Genomic DNA, 14,267 nt, shown 5'->3' on the forward strand with positions numbered 1-14,267 from the left:
AAAATTTGACATATTTTTCTTATTGGTCTAATTCTTATCACGTGTATTTCCGTTTAAGAATTTGAAAAGAAAAAAAAATGTTTATATAGTTCAGGTGACGGTAAAGTTTAACAGCTGTTGTACCCGCGGTTGCCACGTGATTGGTTTGATAAAGATGACAGATGCGTGGCGTTTAGATACTTTACCATCTGACGTTTTGATTTTAATTTTCGATTATTGTCATGCATTTGATTTGGTACGACTTAGCGAAGTTTGTACACGGTTCCATGATATTATACAGGAAGACACACTTTGGATCAAGAAGAGTAAGCTGCCGATTGTGACGAATCAAACTTCAAGAAAGTTTCGCGAAAGGTATGATAGGTTACGGTTAAATATTTTTTTCTGTATATAACATATTATTTTTGTCGCTGTTTTTAGTTATCGTCCGTGAGGTGATTTTATTTGCACAATTCTGTGTGTTGCAAAGTTCATAATATGTGTTGATTCAAAAGACAAGAAGCTTTTACCTTAACATACATATGTACGAAATCTAGAAAGCTTCAGGTGGTTCCCAATTGTTCCATAGTACTAACAGTTAATTGTATATTTTATATTTATGTCATATATATTATACATTATATTATGTATTACATATTGATAATTAACATAACAAATAAATTGAAGGATCACTTACATTTTTTAGAAATAAATTACATGTTATTAATCATATTACTACTAATTATATTACTATTAATTATAAATTTAAGTTATAATTGTAGTATAATATAACATATTAGTAAAGTTATGTATTAAACAGAATTTTATTAAAGTTCCAATATCTCAATTTAACAGGTGCATTTCATTACTAAGTTTACGTGCAAAATGGCATGTTTCAAACAATTGGCAATGTGGCAAATACGAGAAGAAAGCTTTCTTCTCTCAAAATGCAAAAGTTATACCGCATATTCAATTAACCAAAGATATTTTATGGTGGAGTGGTGGAAATCAATTGTATGGTTTTAGACGTACTGAAGCATATCCACATAATAACCGATTTTTTATTCATGATAATGTTACGAGTACTATTTCCAAATTTATTGTCAGGAATGATTATATTATTACAGGCCATAGGTATTTAGCCATAGGCTTCGTATTAATCAAGATAATAGCAAAGCTGACATCTTATAAAATATTATTTTATATACGTGCCATTTTTTACAGAGATGGAAGTATGCGATTTTGGACAAAGCCACAAATTAACCGAAACATAGATTTTTACTTTAGTATAGAACAAGCACATTCTAGAAGTCTAAATGCATTGGACGAAACATTTTCAGCTATTATATCAGGTGCCGGTGATGGTACCGTGAAGGTATAATTTTAAATATTACTTCAAAAAGTATATAATTAATCCTTTCTGGTCGTAATTTCTGAGGGCATTGATCTCGCCAATACTTCAATGCCTGGCAATATCCAGACTTCGACTGGAAAGAGTTAATATTCGAATAATATTATAATAATATCTAGATTTGGACACCTCTTGGACAAGGGATCTCAAATGTACCTTTAGCAACGATAAATATTGCACAGTGGGTATGCTCTCTTTCAGTTGATCCAATGAATGAAAAGGTTGCCGTAGGTACTGCTGGTAGTTGTGATATACCTCATCTTCATATATTTAATCTTGGACAGTAAGCTATTATTTAAATAAACACAAATTGAAGCTCCGAGAACGCCTATATAAAATTTTGTGTTTCATAATAATTTCAGTTATACCAAATTTGATACGTTAAAGACAAATAAAAAAGTACATGCAGGGACATTAGATATGGTTTGGGATAGCCCACAAACTTTACTTACCTGTGGATATGATACTTATATTCGGAAATGGGACTTGAGGTAAATATAAATATTTCTTATCCTAAAATAATAGCATCATTATTTTTACTGAAAAATAATTATTCTAGGACTGGAACATGTGTATATTCGTGGCGAGAACCAACAGATGCAACTTTATACTGTATATCATCAGACTATCAGTACACTATGATTACTGGAACTAAATTTAACTGTAAGGCTGTTCTCTGGGATCAAAGACAAAGAAATTATGTACAGGTCAGTACTGTCGTTATTCTTATATGATATTCGATATAATATGCAGTTTATATATCGTATACAATAACATTAAATTATATTTATAACATGTTTTTACTTTTTACAGATTTACTTCATGAATCTTCGTAGAATGTCCAGTCCTACTTATTCTGTCAGCTTTGATAGTACACATTTATATGGGGCAACAGATCAACATTTAGTCGAACTAAACTTCTCAGGATATTCGTACAAAAAATCCAATTACAAAGAAATTCTGAGATATGAATACACAGAACCAGTTATTAGCTGAAACTGTATCGTGTAAAGTGAACGTGTAATATTAAGTACACTAACATGCAGGAATATTTGGACCAGATTGTTGCAAATATATACTCATATTATTTGCAAAAATGTTATTGCAAAAAAAATACTCTTCAAAGAAAGCTTTTTAATTTAATTTTGGCCTCTGATTTTATCTCAAACAATCATATATAGTTAAAAACAATAAATAAATTATTAAAATAATAGTTAATATTAATTACTATAAATAAAGGAGCAAAAATTTTAAGTGGGTTAAAATTGTATTTGTTTAATATTAAAACAAACATCAGTTATGGCAAGAAACAAAAAATTAACAGTAGAGGAATATTATTCTATCATAATGTCAAAAATATAATAGAAATATCAATATTTTGATTGGCTTGTATCAGAGGTCCAAATAATTATGCACGGCAGTGTATATAAAATAAGAAACACTATACGACTGATATAGATTAAGATATTTTACTATTTAAATTATTGACAAATTTAATTGTAAATTAAAAAGCACATCACATTTGCAATAATTATTAACACTTTATTATATCAACAGGCATTAATTTCTGCAAAACTCTTTTTCTTTTAAATGATCGTTATAAAATGTAAAGAATTTGATTTAATGCACGCATAATTATACAATTCATTAGTAAATTCGTCAGGAACATTTTTTGGTTTTCAACCTGAAGTATATAAGAAACCATCCGCAATTTAATAACACTAGGAAAAAAGAACTTGTAATACGTAAAACTAAATATATTTATTCAAACTGATTTAATGCGTTTGTTCCTTCGCCCTTTTATATTTCATAATACAGAAACTATTTTTGTTACAATTAACTTCTCTTGTTATAAATAAGGATATGGATACATTCAGACATTAGATGTTGCAAATCCAAACCCAAAATTAAGTATTGCGTTAAGTAACTTCTTATGATAATCTATACCTCACCTGTCCTTGAAATAATCCTATCAAAGCATTTTTCTAATCATATAGTTTAGAATACCACCGTGTTTATAATACGTTAAATCTACTTCGGTATCGAATCGTAGGATTACTTCGAACCTTTTACCATCATCCGTAGTAATGGTAATTAGTTGGCCAGGTTGAGAATTCTCGGGGACTACTACATCATACATTTCATAACCTGTCAATCCTAGGGTCTCTGCGTTTTGCCCAGGTAGGTACTGTAGTGGAATAATACCCATACCTACCAAATTTGACCTGGAAAATAGCAATGGCAATAAAATGTATATAAGGTACTCTCCTTTACATTTTGAAGGTTCTCTACCTACTCTAATGTAAAATTTTCTCCGATTTATTTTGTAATAAACAGTTACCTATGTATTCTTTCATATGACTCAGCTATAACCGCTCGAATTCCAAGAAGATATGGTCCTTTCGCAGCCCAATCTCGTGATGATCCAGATCCGTATTCTTTGCCGACAAGAAGTATTAAGGGTGTTTGATCTTTTGCGTATTTTTCAGCTGCGTCGAAAATATCCATCTAGAAACATACAGTTATGTTCAAAGATATTATAGAGACTAGTTTATTTGATTTTAATATGTCTACAAACCTCTTCCTTAGTAGGAATGTAAATTGTACGTGGTCCAGTTTTTGTTAGAAATTTGTTTACCAAACGAATGTTAGCGAACGTACCTCGTGCCATTACTTCATCGTTACCTCTACGTGAACCGTAAGAATTGAATTCTTTTGGTGTCAATCTAAAAACGGAAACGTAACAAATGGATCAAATAAAAGATTTATTTATCTTCTTTACTCTTATCCTTCTTTACTTGTACTTTAAACGTACCCACGACCTGCGAGATATCGTGCTGCCGGGGAATTGCGTGCAATACTGCCAGCTGGACTGATATGATCTGTTGTAACAGAGTCGCCAAGATTCAGAAGAACGCGTGCTTTGGTAATTGGTTTGATTTTTGTTAATTCCTAATTACAATAAAAATAATCTCAATTAATTCTAACTTACTTATCAAATATAAAATAACGTGTCTCTAAAAATTAATAGATTTATGAAGTTGTATATAGGTACGTAATTTAGTGAACAATGTGTTCTATAGATAAAATAAGACTAAAATGTGACAAAAATATGAAATGCAATAAACATTGATCCTCTTTCTCTTAATTTAATACAGGATAAGGCAGGATATATACATAATATTTGTAGTACTTTTGTGTTGATACAAGATATATATTCGTTCCAGTTTCGTTCTTGCGAAGTCGGAAGTCACGATTTTCAGAATATAGCAAGTATTTGTACGAATCATGAGTATAAAGATGTGCATTTCGTTTACGAATTGCGTGCCGAAAGTTCTAGAAGTGTCGTTAGAAAACATCAAGAAATGTTCTTTAATAAAAGAGTAACACGTCACATAGTGTTCGTCTACAATAAATTTATACTGATAAAATAGCTTTATACTGATAAAAGCGGACGATACTTCGAAATATACACATTTATAAGTATTGGGAATACCAACGGTCAAGGAAGAGATTAACAGAAGTGCAAGAAGGTACAGAGAAAGAATAGCAACGCACCCGAACCGGCTGACAGCGGAAACGGTCAGCGCATCAAACATAAAAAGAAGATTAAAAAGGAAACACCCAACAAATCTCACGAAGGACGTAATCTAACATACAAGCATTCACCACACTAAACAAATAAATCAATCAAATTCGAAGATGGTATTCCACTGGGGATAGCCATCCACATGCTATATTGCAATTTCACTAAGCTATAATATTTTACCAAATGTCCTACTGGACAAATTGTAAAATGTAAATAAATAAATAATAAAAAAAAAATTTATAAGTATGTATAGGTTTACGTTTCATATTTTTGTTATAATCTTCCAATGTAGCTATGGACTGAAGGATGAATTTATGAACTTTTTGCTACATAACTTGTTGTAGGCTTGTTTTTATTTATAAAACATACTGGCAAAGTTTGTACACTAAACTACGGGATGATCTTTATAATATAATATTCACCTTTTGCAAATTTTCGAAGTATGGTGGACTCTTTATGTAGGTGGAACTTGCATCCCATGGATATAATGTAGAATCTGGAGCTAGCAAGTTTGCCCAGCTAGAGCTACCCTGTTTAATTTTACTATAAACTTCTGTAAACATTGCCGGAATTACGAATTTTTGCTCGACAACTTGAATTTCTGATCTAGTAGGCCAAATATCTTGTAGGTATATGGGAGTGCCATCCGCTCGACGACCTGAATATTATGAGCATTATTATGAAATTTTTCAAAGACCATAAAATTAATTAAATCATTCATTTACCAAGTGGTTCTTTTTCAAAGTCTATATCTACCGTTCCAGCAATGGCATAAGCAATTACCAAGAGCGGTGATGCTAGGTAATTTGCTCGTGTGTGCGGATGAATTCTGCCTTCGAAATTTCGATTACCGGACAATATACCACAACATACAAGTGCGTTCTATTTAAGTAAAACAAATAATTGGAAGAGATAGAAATTATTTACGTGGTACAGGAGTTGAGGACATTTAATATATTATTACCTTCTCAATACTTTCAACAATAACATCTGGAAGAGGACCGCTATTGCCGATACAAGTCATGCATCCGTAACCGACAACATCAAATCCTAATTTTGTTAAATATGGAATCACTCCACTTTCCTCCAAATAATAAGTAACGACTCCAGATCCCGGAGACAATGATGTTTTAATATAAGGCGCAACGCATAAACCAGCTTCAACAGCATTTTTTGCAAGGAGACCTAAAGTTATAAGATTCTATTCTACTAAAAATATTCAATTTTTAAATATGAAATTTTTATTATTTTGATAATATATCTTAGAACAGCAGTTCCCAACTTTTATGCTACTACGCCTCCCCGATAAAACCTTTTTCCGTGCTCGCCTATCTTTTATTTTTTTAATAGATATGATAATAGAGGCAATCATAATATAGACATTAAATAATAAAAACTGTATTACAAAAAAAAAAAACTGAAAACTACAATTAACAGAATGATAACAAGGTTGTCCTATAACATATACGTGATATTATAATATGAAAAATAATATTTTATTACAAAATTTTGGGGCCTCCCCTGGCAATAGTCCGCGCTTCCCAAGTTGGAAAGCGCTGACTAAGAACGTAAATTGTTCTTTACGTTTCAATGGGTAATAAATAAACGTCAAGGTGAACATATTTTATAAAAGAAATTACCTGCTCCAAGCATGACACTGGGGTTGCTAGTATTAGTACAACTAGTAATGGCAGCAATGACCACCGAACCATGCCTTAATTTGTAGTCTTTCCCTCCATACTCAAACATACTTACGGTATCTACTTTCTCAGGGCTTAAACCATACCCTTTAAATCCTACCTGAAAATAAAAATAATTTATTAATAATATGCTTTCCTACTATTCAATAAAACAAGATTGAGATATAAAATAAAAAAATATATAGAAGTATAGCATACATAAACAATTAGTTTTTGTAGATAGGTTTAAAAAAGTTTATATGAAAATATAAAAATGAAAAATCATTTTTTCGCATCATAGATTGTTTCAAGGAATGACAATCTAAATCCTTTCGTACATCAATACACGAAAGTTTGATGACCTACGAGCATGATTGCACGTAGAATTCATTGTCCGATGATTTGCTGAAGGCGCAGTCTTATATCGCAAAACGGCAGGTCCCCAACTGTTTCGACATTCAATGTCCAATATATAAAGCTTTATTTTTATTTCATTCGTATGTAATTATTTATCTTACACGTTTAGAAATAAATAGGATGTTTCATGAATAGTGAGCTAGAATTTTAGTATAAATTCAAGAGATTGGGCATAGAAGCAAGTAAATAAATTTATATAATCACATGTTCATGAACAGATTTCTCAACGTGAGAATTGATTGTAATTTTAATAAATAAAAAAAAAATGTGAACGGATATATAATATATAATAATATATAAAGATAAAAATTAAATAATCTACTTATATAAAGTATCATTATAAAATGTTCATACATTTGACACGAACATCACTCTAATAACGATTATAATATGAATCCTAAATTAAATTATAATTAATAAAACTTTAGACAATATCTATATATGTATACATATATATACATTTTTGTTCAATTTTTTTAAATTACTGAAAATTCTAAATTTTAAATTACTGTAATTTTAATAAATAAATAAAAAAAAAGAAAAATTTTTTTTAAGACACCCTATATATTGTTATATTGATGGTAGTTTCACCAATATAATAAAATTCCATAAATTCACAGAACGGTAATCCGAAGACAATTAGTGACATTTTCCTTCGGAAACACAGCTGTTCGAATATTCTTAATGACGTCTCCGTTTACCGAGGCTCTTAAGGTCATTGTAATTACTTTTGGAACTTTGGAATCGTAAACACATTGTCGATGTCTAAATTCTTGAAGACCCTTTAGCATGGAATACGCATTATTTCAAACAATTACCGGTAACGTTATCGTCCGAACTTTCCCTCGCATTTAGGGATTACTTCCAGAAATTCTATACGGGCGAAACAGTTATTTACAATTACCTATAGGTTCACGAAACCTAGGACCCAAAACCTAAAATCTAATCTCTACTAGAAAATATTTTCTATAATATGAGTTTCAAAATAATGTATTGCTGAAAATTCTCAACGCGAGAATTGATCGTTATTTTAATAAATAAAATAAAAAAAAAATAATATGAATTTTTTATAATATGATATATATTATTGTAGAAAAAAATGTAAGCAAAGTTTGTATAAAATTCATCAGATATTAGAAATTTTATTTTTTATCTGAAGGGACTGCAGTAAAGAAACAGCTTCAGTACTAAGTAACTTGATCACGCCAATAAAAAATTAATCAAAATCAAATCACTCTTTCAAACATGCTAACATTAACTCAAAATAGTTTTACTCTTTCAAACATGCTATACATTCATAATAACGAACTTTCGCATTTTTGAAAATACAGGATTTTTAAATATAAAATGCTCCTATACCTATACCTGTACTTCTTCTTCTCTTCCAATAAATACAATTTAAATACTAAAACTGTCTTCTTATTGCTACAAACTCTTTAATTGCTATGCATATGATAGAGAGGGATTTTACAGAAATAATTTCAGTAGAGAGAACAAGACCAATCGTTTGCAATATAAGGCACGGCGAATATCTGTACATAAGACGGTGGTATGCAACAAAATGCGTGAGCTTTGCAAAATGAATGGATGTTGTATCAGCAATTTCAGCGAGGTTGCACGTCGTTCGTAGCCTCATCGAAAACAGTCGCCCGTGCTCTCCGCGAAATTCAAGATCGATCGATCATCGGTACGTATAAAATATTTTTTATATACGGAGATCGGTTGCGGTTGCAATTGTTATAACATTATCATCAGCCGTACATATGTAAATTCTTTACAGCCTCTCAATGACAAAGATATTCTAATTTGATATCTGACTTCTTTGTTTTTAAGAATAATATATATAAAATTAAATTTTTACAAAATTATATTATGTTACCCAATCAAGGTTCTATAAAAGACATAATATTTTTAAATATAAATCAACGTTTGCTTTTAAATAAATGTATCAATTTCATTTGTAACTTGAAAATCTCTAAGTACGTATTTTGAGAAATTCTACTTATCCTATTCTCTTCTCAATTTTAGTTCTTTAATTTTTCCTTTTCTTTTTATTTGAAAATCGTTTGATACCGATACTCGTGGATTAAGTCTTCGATTGATATTGATACTCGTAATTTCTTAGGATTCTTTCAGAAAGAAACGGTTATAGTTCTTGGGCCGCATCCATCATGGCCGAGTCAAAAATCCGACGACAAAAGGGCGTTGAATTTCATGACACGGATGAACAGTCAGCTCTCTATGATTCACGTGGATGAGTTTTCAGCAAATGTCCTTACTGTGATAGCATAGTAATGCGATTCCGATGTTGAACATCTTTCAATAGAAATCGATCGGTCCCTTGTTTTTAAAATCATGCGAGCTTGTTGTTGCTTCATCACGTTCGCACGATTATCGTTACTGCTTTTGACCAATATTTATGTCGTGATGGTCAACCATTAACATATAATAATCTAAAGTATACAATGACTGGATCATGTACATAAACGTAACTCATTTTCAAACTAGCAATAAATGAAGGTTGTTCATGTAAATATTGCGCGATTTGAAAAAGGATAACACTGCCTTATAACTGTCATTTTTAAAATCATCCGCTGAAAACATTTATTAAGAACTATTTATCTTGTGAATTGACTGCGGGTTTTTGTGCAAATTCATATTTCTAAAAATATAATTAAAAAAATAAAATCTCAGTAGAAAATTATTTTACCTACCAAGTATCATAGCAAGCACAATACTTTGGATTTTTATATTGCCTACATTGCGTGTACGTTTTTCACTTTCAACTTTCATATAAATGCATAAAAATCCACGATCTACTTATAAATAATTTACTAAACATTTTTTTCTTATTGTTCAACAAACGATTAAGTTAATCAACTCAGTAATTATAATTATATTTATTTTATACTAAATAATAACCATAGACCTATAAGATTTGTTTTTGCCAATATTTCTATGCTATTCCTGAAAACAATACGTGATTTCATTTTAGTTGTTTGCAGGGAAACATTGTATGCACAATGACCTCATCGAAAAATCTTTGTCTACCTGAGGAAGGTATAGGAAGTTCATGGAATGTTCACCAGGTTGGTCGGCATTGCTTAAGGAAAGAGGGTGGGGGTACCTCCAGGGAACATATAAATGAGACAGACGAGCGTAAAGGGTCATTAGTGTGCAGTTAACAAGTGCGGATGACTAGTCTAGTAGCTTCAACTTCAACTTCGAGCAAAAATTAATTTTCGTAAAACATACTACATATCGTGGGAGTTAAAATCATTACTGCTTCGTCTTTGTGATAAACTGTTCTTGAACTATTAGTGATCTGTTATTAATCTTAAGATTCATTGACGATCGGTATAGTCATTTTGCTCGTATTCATCCCCCAGTATAACATTCGTACCAGTTAAAGAAGTTCGACAGAAGAAACATCCTACATGCTTCAAGAACAATATGGAGGCTGCTATCGGATGAAATCTCGTCCGGTGTGGTTGGGAAAGAAGCCTCACCGGGTAGGATTCATCCAGTGTCCGCCTCCGTTCTCCAATTGTTATTAAGAGGTATTTACGAAACGTATACTCTCGTTATTAGGGACGGAGTATTCATCTAGTACTACGTTGCAAAGAAATCGTGACTAGATCGAAATACTCGTCTTCAATAGCGAGATTCATCATCCACAAGTGTGTTCGTCCAACTTCAACATTTCTACCAAATCGTCTCGTTTATTTTTCCTTGGTGATCTATTTATATGGTGAATCGAAAGACCATAAAGCTAGACCAGCAAGGTGGGATATACGAGACATATCTTCATGTAACATAGTGAAGCATAATGATTAAATACCAAGGTACAAGGTAACAGGATCTCTCTCCAAATATTTCAAAATTGCGCTTTGTGAACTCATATACACGCCACAGATAATCGTCTTTTAGATGAAAGGATCCCAAGGAACTCTGCTGTGATGTGTCGCCCTAAGAGATTCATATCACAGCAGTAGTTACCTAGGATTCTTTCGCCTTTCTCCACTGGGAAACTTTAGTAAGCACACATCACGCTTCGAAATAGCACGCAGAACGACGCGCTTGGAAAGACGCGGAAAAATGCACATACTTTCAAGTACAGCATGGGATAAACATGATCCTGTTTGACGGTAATAATTAATCGTCACTGGGTTTTGTTTGTCCCATACAAGTACTGACCAATCATCGCTATTGCATGTTACTACACAATCAAATGCCCTGCACAGCGGATGTTAATAAATTGGCACAATAGCATTCTATGGTAAGAATATTATGATAACTTAAAAATCCTACCTTATTAGTAAGGCACTTCCTGAAGTCTGCCTTCATATCTACGACAGACACTCGATCGTGAGGCCTCTTAGGGCCACTAACGCTAGATACAACACTTGCTAAATCCAAAGTGACTGTCTCTGAGAAGACCGGATCTTGGTTTGGGTCGTCATAGTTCCTCAACATGCGTACACTAGTAAGATATTTCTCTATCATATTAATATGTTCGTCAGTTCGTCCTATAAAAGAATTTTATACGTGAATTGGATTGTAGAAGTGTTATTGCCAAGTTTAATATTCTTCTTATAGTTTGTATACCTGTTTGCTTTAAGTATGCTAAACTCTGCTGGTCAATAGGGAAGAATCCAACCGTTGCACCATATTCTGGGCACATGTTCGAGATTGTTGCGCGATCTGCAATACTCAATTGAGAAACGCCTGGACCAAAGAATTCTACAAATTTTCCAACAACTCCAATCTGACGAAGGTGCTGCAATTATATGAATAAATTATTATATAAATAAATTATAAATCTTTTGTATTATTAGATTCACAAATATTTTTTTAAAACTAGGAAATTTTCTGCTACCTTAGTAATTGTAAGAACAAGATCTGTTGAAGTCGCATATTGATTCAAGACTCCTTCTAATCTATATCCCACTACTTTTGGTACTACCATTGATATAGCCTGGCCTAACATAACAGCCTCAGCCTCAATTCCTCCAACACCCCATCCAAGTACACCAAGACCATTGATCATAGTTGTATGGGAATCTGTCCCAACTACACTATCAGGGTACAACATATTGTTCGTATCAAATACAACTCTGGCTAGGTATTCCAAATTTACTTGATGTACTATTCCACTTCCTGGAGGTACGATTAACATATTTTGAAACGCTTTGGCACCCCATTTTAAGAACATAAATCGTTCCTTGTTTCTCTCGAATTCGAGATCTTCATTTTTTTTCAAGGCATCTTTGCTGGAAAAAATCACTGTTATCAGAGCTATGTTATCTTTATTACCCAATATAAAGCTATTATCACTATTTTAAATATTTGTGTAATATCGTTCACATTGATTCTAAAAGAAAAAAAGAAACAAAAATAGATTTAGAGTTGGCATTATTATGTAATTATATTACACAAAAATACGAAATTATCTTTTTGATTCGATAAGTACACACTTTATACTTTACTTTTTTTGTCAAATTAAATATGTAGCAAAATTATTCATTTACCTTCTAATAAAGTCAACTTGTATTGAATGATCAATAACAAGATCAGATGGACAAATAGGATTTATTTTCTTTGGATCAGATCTTAGTCTTTTCACAGCATCTCTCATAGCTGCAAAATCCACAACTGCTGGCACTCCAGTAAAGTCCTATTTAAAATGGAACTTAAGTCACAAACAAAATCATAAACACATAAAAGTTGTCTTTTATAAAACTATTTACCTGTAATATTACCCTAGCTGGTTTAAAAGCCACTTCTGTTCCTTCTTCAAGAGCCTGATTATGTTCCCAATCTGAAATCTTTTCAACATCAGATTTCTTTACCTGGAAATTATCACAATTTCTAATTGCACTTTCCAAGAGTACTCTAATCGAGAAAGGTAATCTGTCTGTAAAAACATCCATCTTAAAAAATTGTAATTCTTTTATATGAGATGATATGTTTAACAATTCATTGATACATACCATATTTTTTTCCAATATTAGTAATATCAAAATACTTATATTCCTTAAGTCCAATTTTAATGGACTTCATTAAATGATTGTATGGATTTTCGTCTGAAAATAATTTGCCATATTAAAATTGCATTAAATAAAGATATTATTTATTTCCTGAAATAGAAAATATTGATTTTGAAATTAGAATATATACAAAATTATAAAACAATCATATACTCTCTATAAAATAAATATTTAGTATGTAGCATATAATATCAAACTTCTTTTCAAATCTTCAATTCTTCATTCATATAATTGCTTTAGTTAAAATTTAATTACATATTACTTAATTACTAATTATAGAAATTATACTTCATCAAAAATCGAATGATAGCTGTCCAGAAATTTTCATTTAATTTTCTTTCTTCAACTGTTGAGGCATTTTAAACAAGAGAATGTGTAAAAAATATTCATGCAATGCAGTTGTCAAATATAACAGGTGTCATAAAATTATAATCAATGTCACATTGTATTTTCTACTTAAAATAAATTTATTTGACTTTATATATCGAAATGACTAATTTAAGATTCTCATGTATTGTCATGAAAAAATAACATAGCAAAATAAAATTTGAAAAGATTGTTTTTCCCGGTGATTTCTTAAATTAGGGCAATACATACATAATATTATGCAAATTTCATATTGTAATAAATTACGAAACATTTTCTTTCAATAGAATATAAAAAGGTGAAATTAAAACAATAAATTATAGTGTAAATGCGTTTTTCATTTTTTTTAATTATTGTAAATCTATTTTAAAAATAAATGAAAATAGACAAAGCAGATCTTGACACTTACCAGCCATGATTGTCACTGTACCAGTCACGTCGTCCAATTCGCTTACGATGTGATATTATTTATACAGGGTGACGAACACATACGTTACAAAAACATTCTTTTTTTAGAGAAATTTGTTTGCCTACATTTTAATATTCTATAATAAAGATAATAATTATATCAAATTATAATAGATTACAATATATTATTCAATATAATTCATATATTTTCCTTTATAGAAATTAAAAATCATATAAAAATAATATTTTATAATAATATGAGAAATTATCTACTTGCTTATGAAACATGTGATTTACATTTGATGAATAACAATTTTTATGCAGTTGTAACGAAACAACTTATTATAATAATAAAATTCTTACACGTT

At 30.9% G+C, this 14,267-nt stretch overlaps 2 protein-coding genes across 2 annotated transcripts; one reads left to right on the forward strand and one right to left on the reverse strand.

Annotated features, from left to right (window-relative positions):
* Positions 1-24: 24 nt before the first annotated feature.
* On the forward strand, positions 25-3,164 carry LOC100740211 (F-box/WD repeat-containing protein 4). The gene is made up of 7 exons (XM_003487354.4): positions 25-354; positions 835-1,113; positions 1,204-1,354; positions 1,510-1,673; positions 1,753-1,881; positions 1,950-2,097; positions 2,204-3,164. The coding sequence occupies exons 1-7, from the start codon at positions 155-157 to the stop codon at positions 2,384-2,386; spliced, it is 1,254 nt and encodes a 417-aa protein (XP_003487402.1). The 5' UTR covers positions 25-154; the 3' UTR covers positions 2,387-3,164.
* Positions 2,991-14,027, reverse strand: LOC100743891 (cytoplasmic aconitate hydratase). Its single transcript, XM_003487384.4, has 15 exons — positions 13,901-14,027; positions 13,069-13,161; positions 12,826-12,992; positions 12,607-12,752; positions 11,955-12,348; positions 11,684-11,855; positions 11,387-11,604; positions 6,620-6,779; positions 5,944-6,164; positions 5,705-5,861; positions 5,402-5,637; positions 4,206-4,342; positions 3,969-4,116; positions 3,732-3,898; positions 2,991-3,615 (listed from the first exon to the last, which is right to left on the reverse strand). Exons 1-15 carry the CDS (start codon positions 13,905-13,907, stop codon positions 3,363-3,365), a joined length of 2,676 nt encoding a protein of 891 aa, XP_003487432.1. The 5' UTR covers positions 13,908-14,027; the 3' UTR covers positions 2,991-3,362.
* Positions 14,028-14,267: the final 240 nt, after the last annotated feature.

The sequence above is a fragment of the Bombus impatiens genome, unplaced genomic scaffold (assembly GCF_000188095.3).
Source record: "Bombus impatiens unplaced genomic scaffold, BIMP_2.2 scf_0151, whole genome shotgun sequence".
Lineage (NCBI taxonomy): Eukaryota > Metazoa > Arthropoda > Insecta > Hymenoptera > Apidae > Bombus > Bombus impatiens.

What these genes read in the sequence shown, in the direction of transcription:
- LOC100740211 (XM_003487354.4), top strand. Translation starts at nt 155, where the DNA reads ATGACAGATGCGTGGCGTTTAGATACTTTACCATCTGACGTTTTGATT. An exon ending in TCAAGAAAGTTTCGCGAAAG is followed by an intron (nt 355 to 834) that starts GTATGATAGGTT and finishes TCAATTTAACAG; the next exon opens with GTGCATTTCATTACTAAGTT. An exon ending in CCGGTGATGGTACCGTGAAG is followed by an intron (nt 1,355 to 1,509) that starts GTATAATTTTAA and finishes AATAATATCTAG; the next exon opens with ATTTGGACACCTCTTGGACA.
- LOC100743891 (XM_003487384.4), bottom strand. An exon ending in CGATATCTCGCAGGTCGTGG is followed by an intron (nt 4,117 to 4,205) that starts GTACGTTTAAAG and finishes TTCCGTTTTTAG; the next exon opens with ATTGACACCAAAAGAATTCA. An exon ending in TCATATGAAAGAATACATAG is followed by an intron (nt 3,616 to 3,731) that starts GTAACTGTTTAT and finishes GCTATTTTCCAG; the next exon opens with GTCAAATTTGGTAGGTATGG.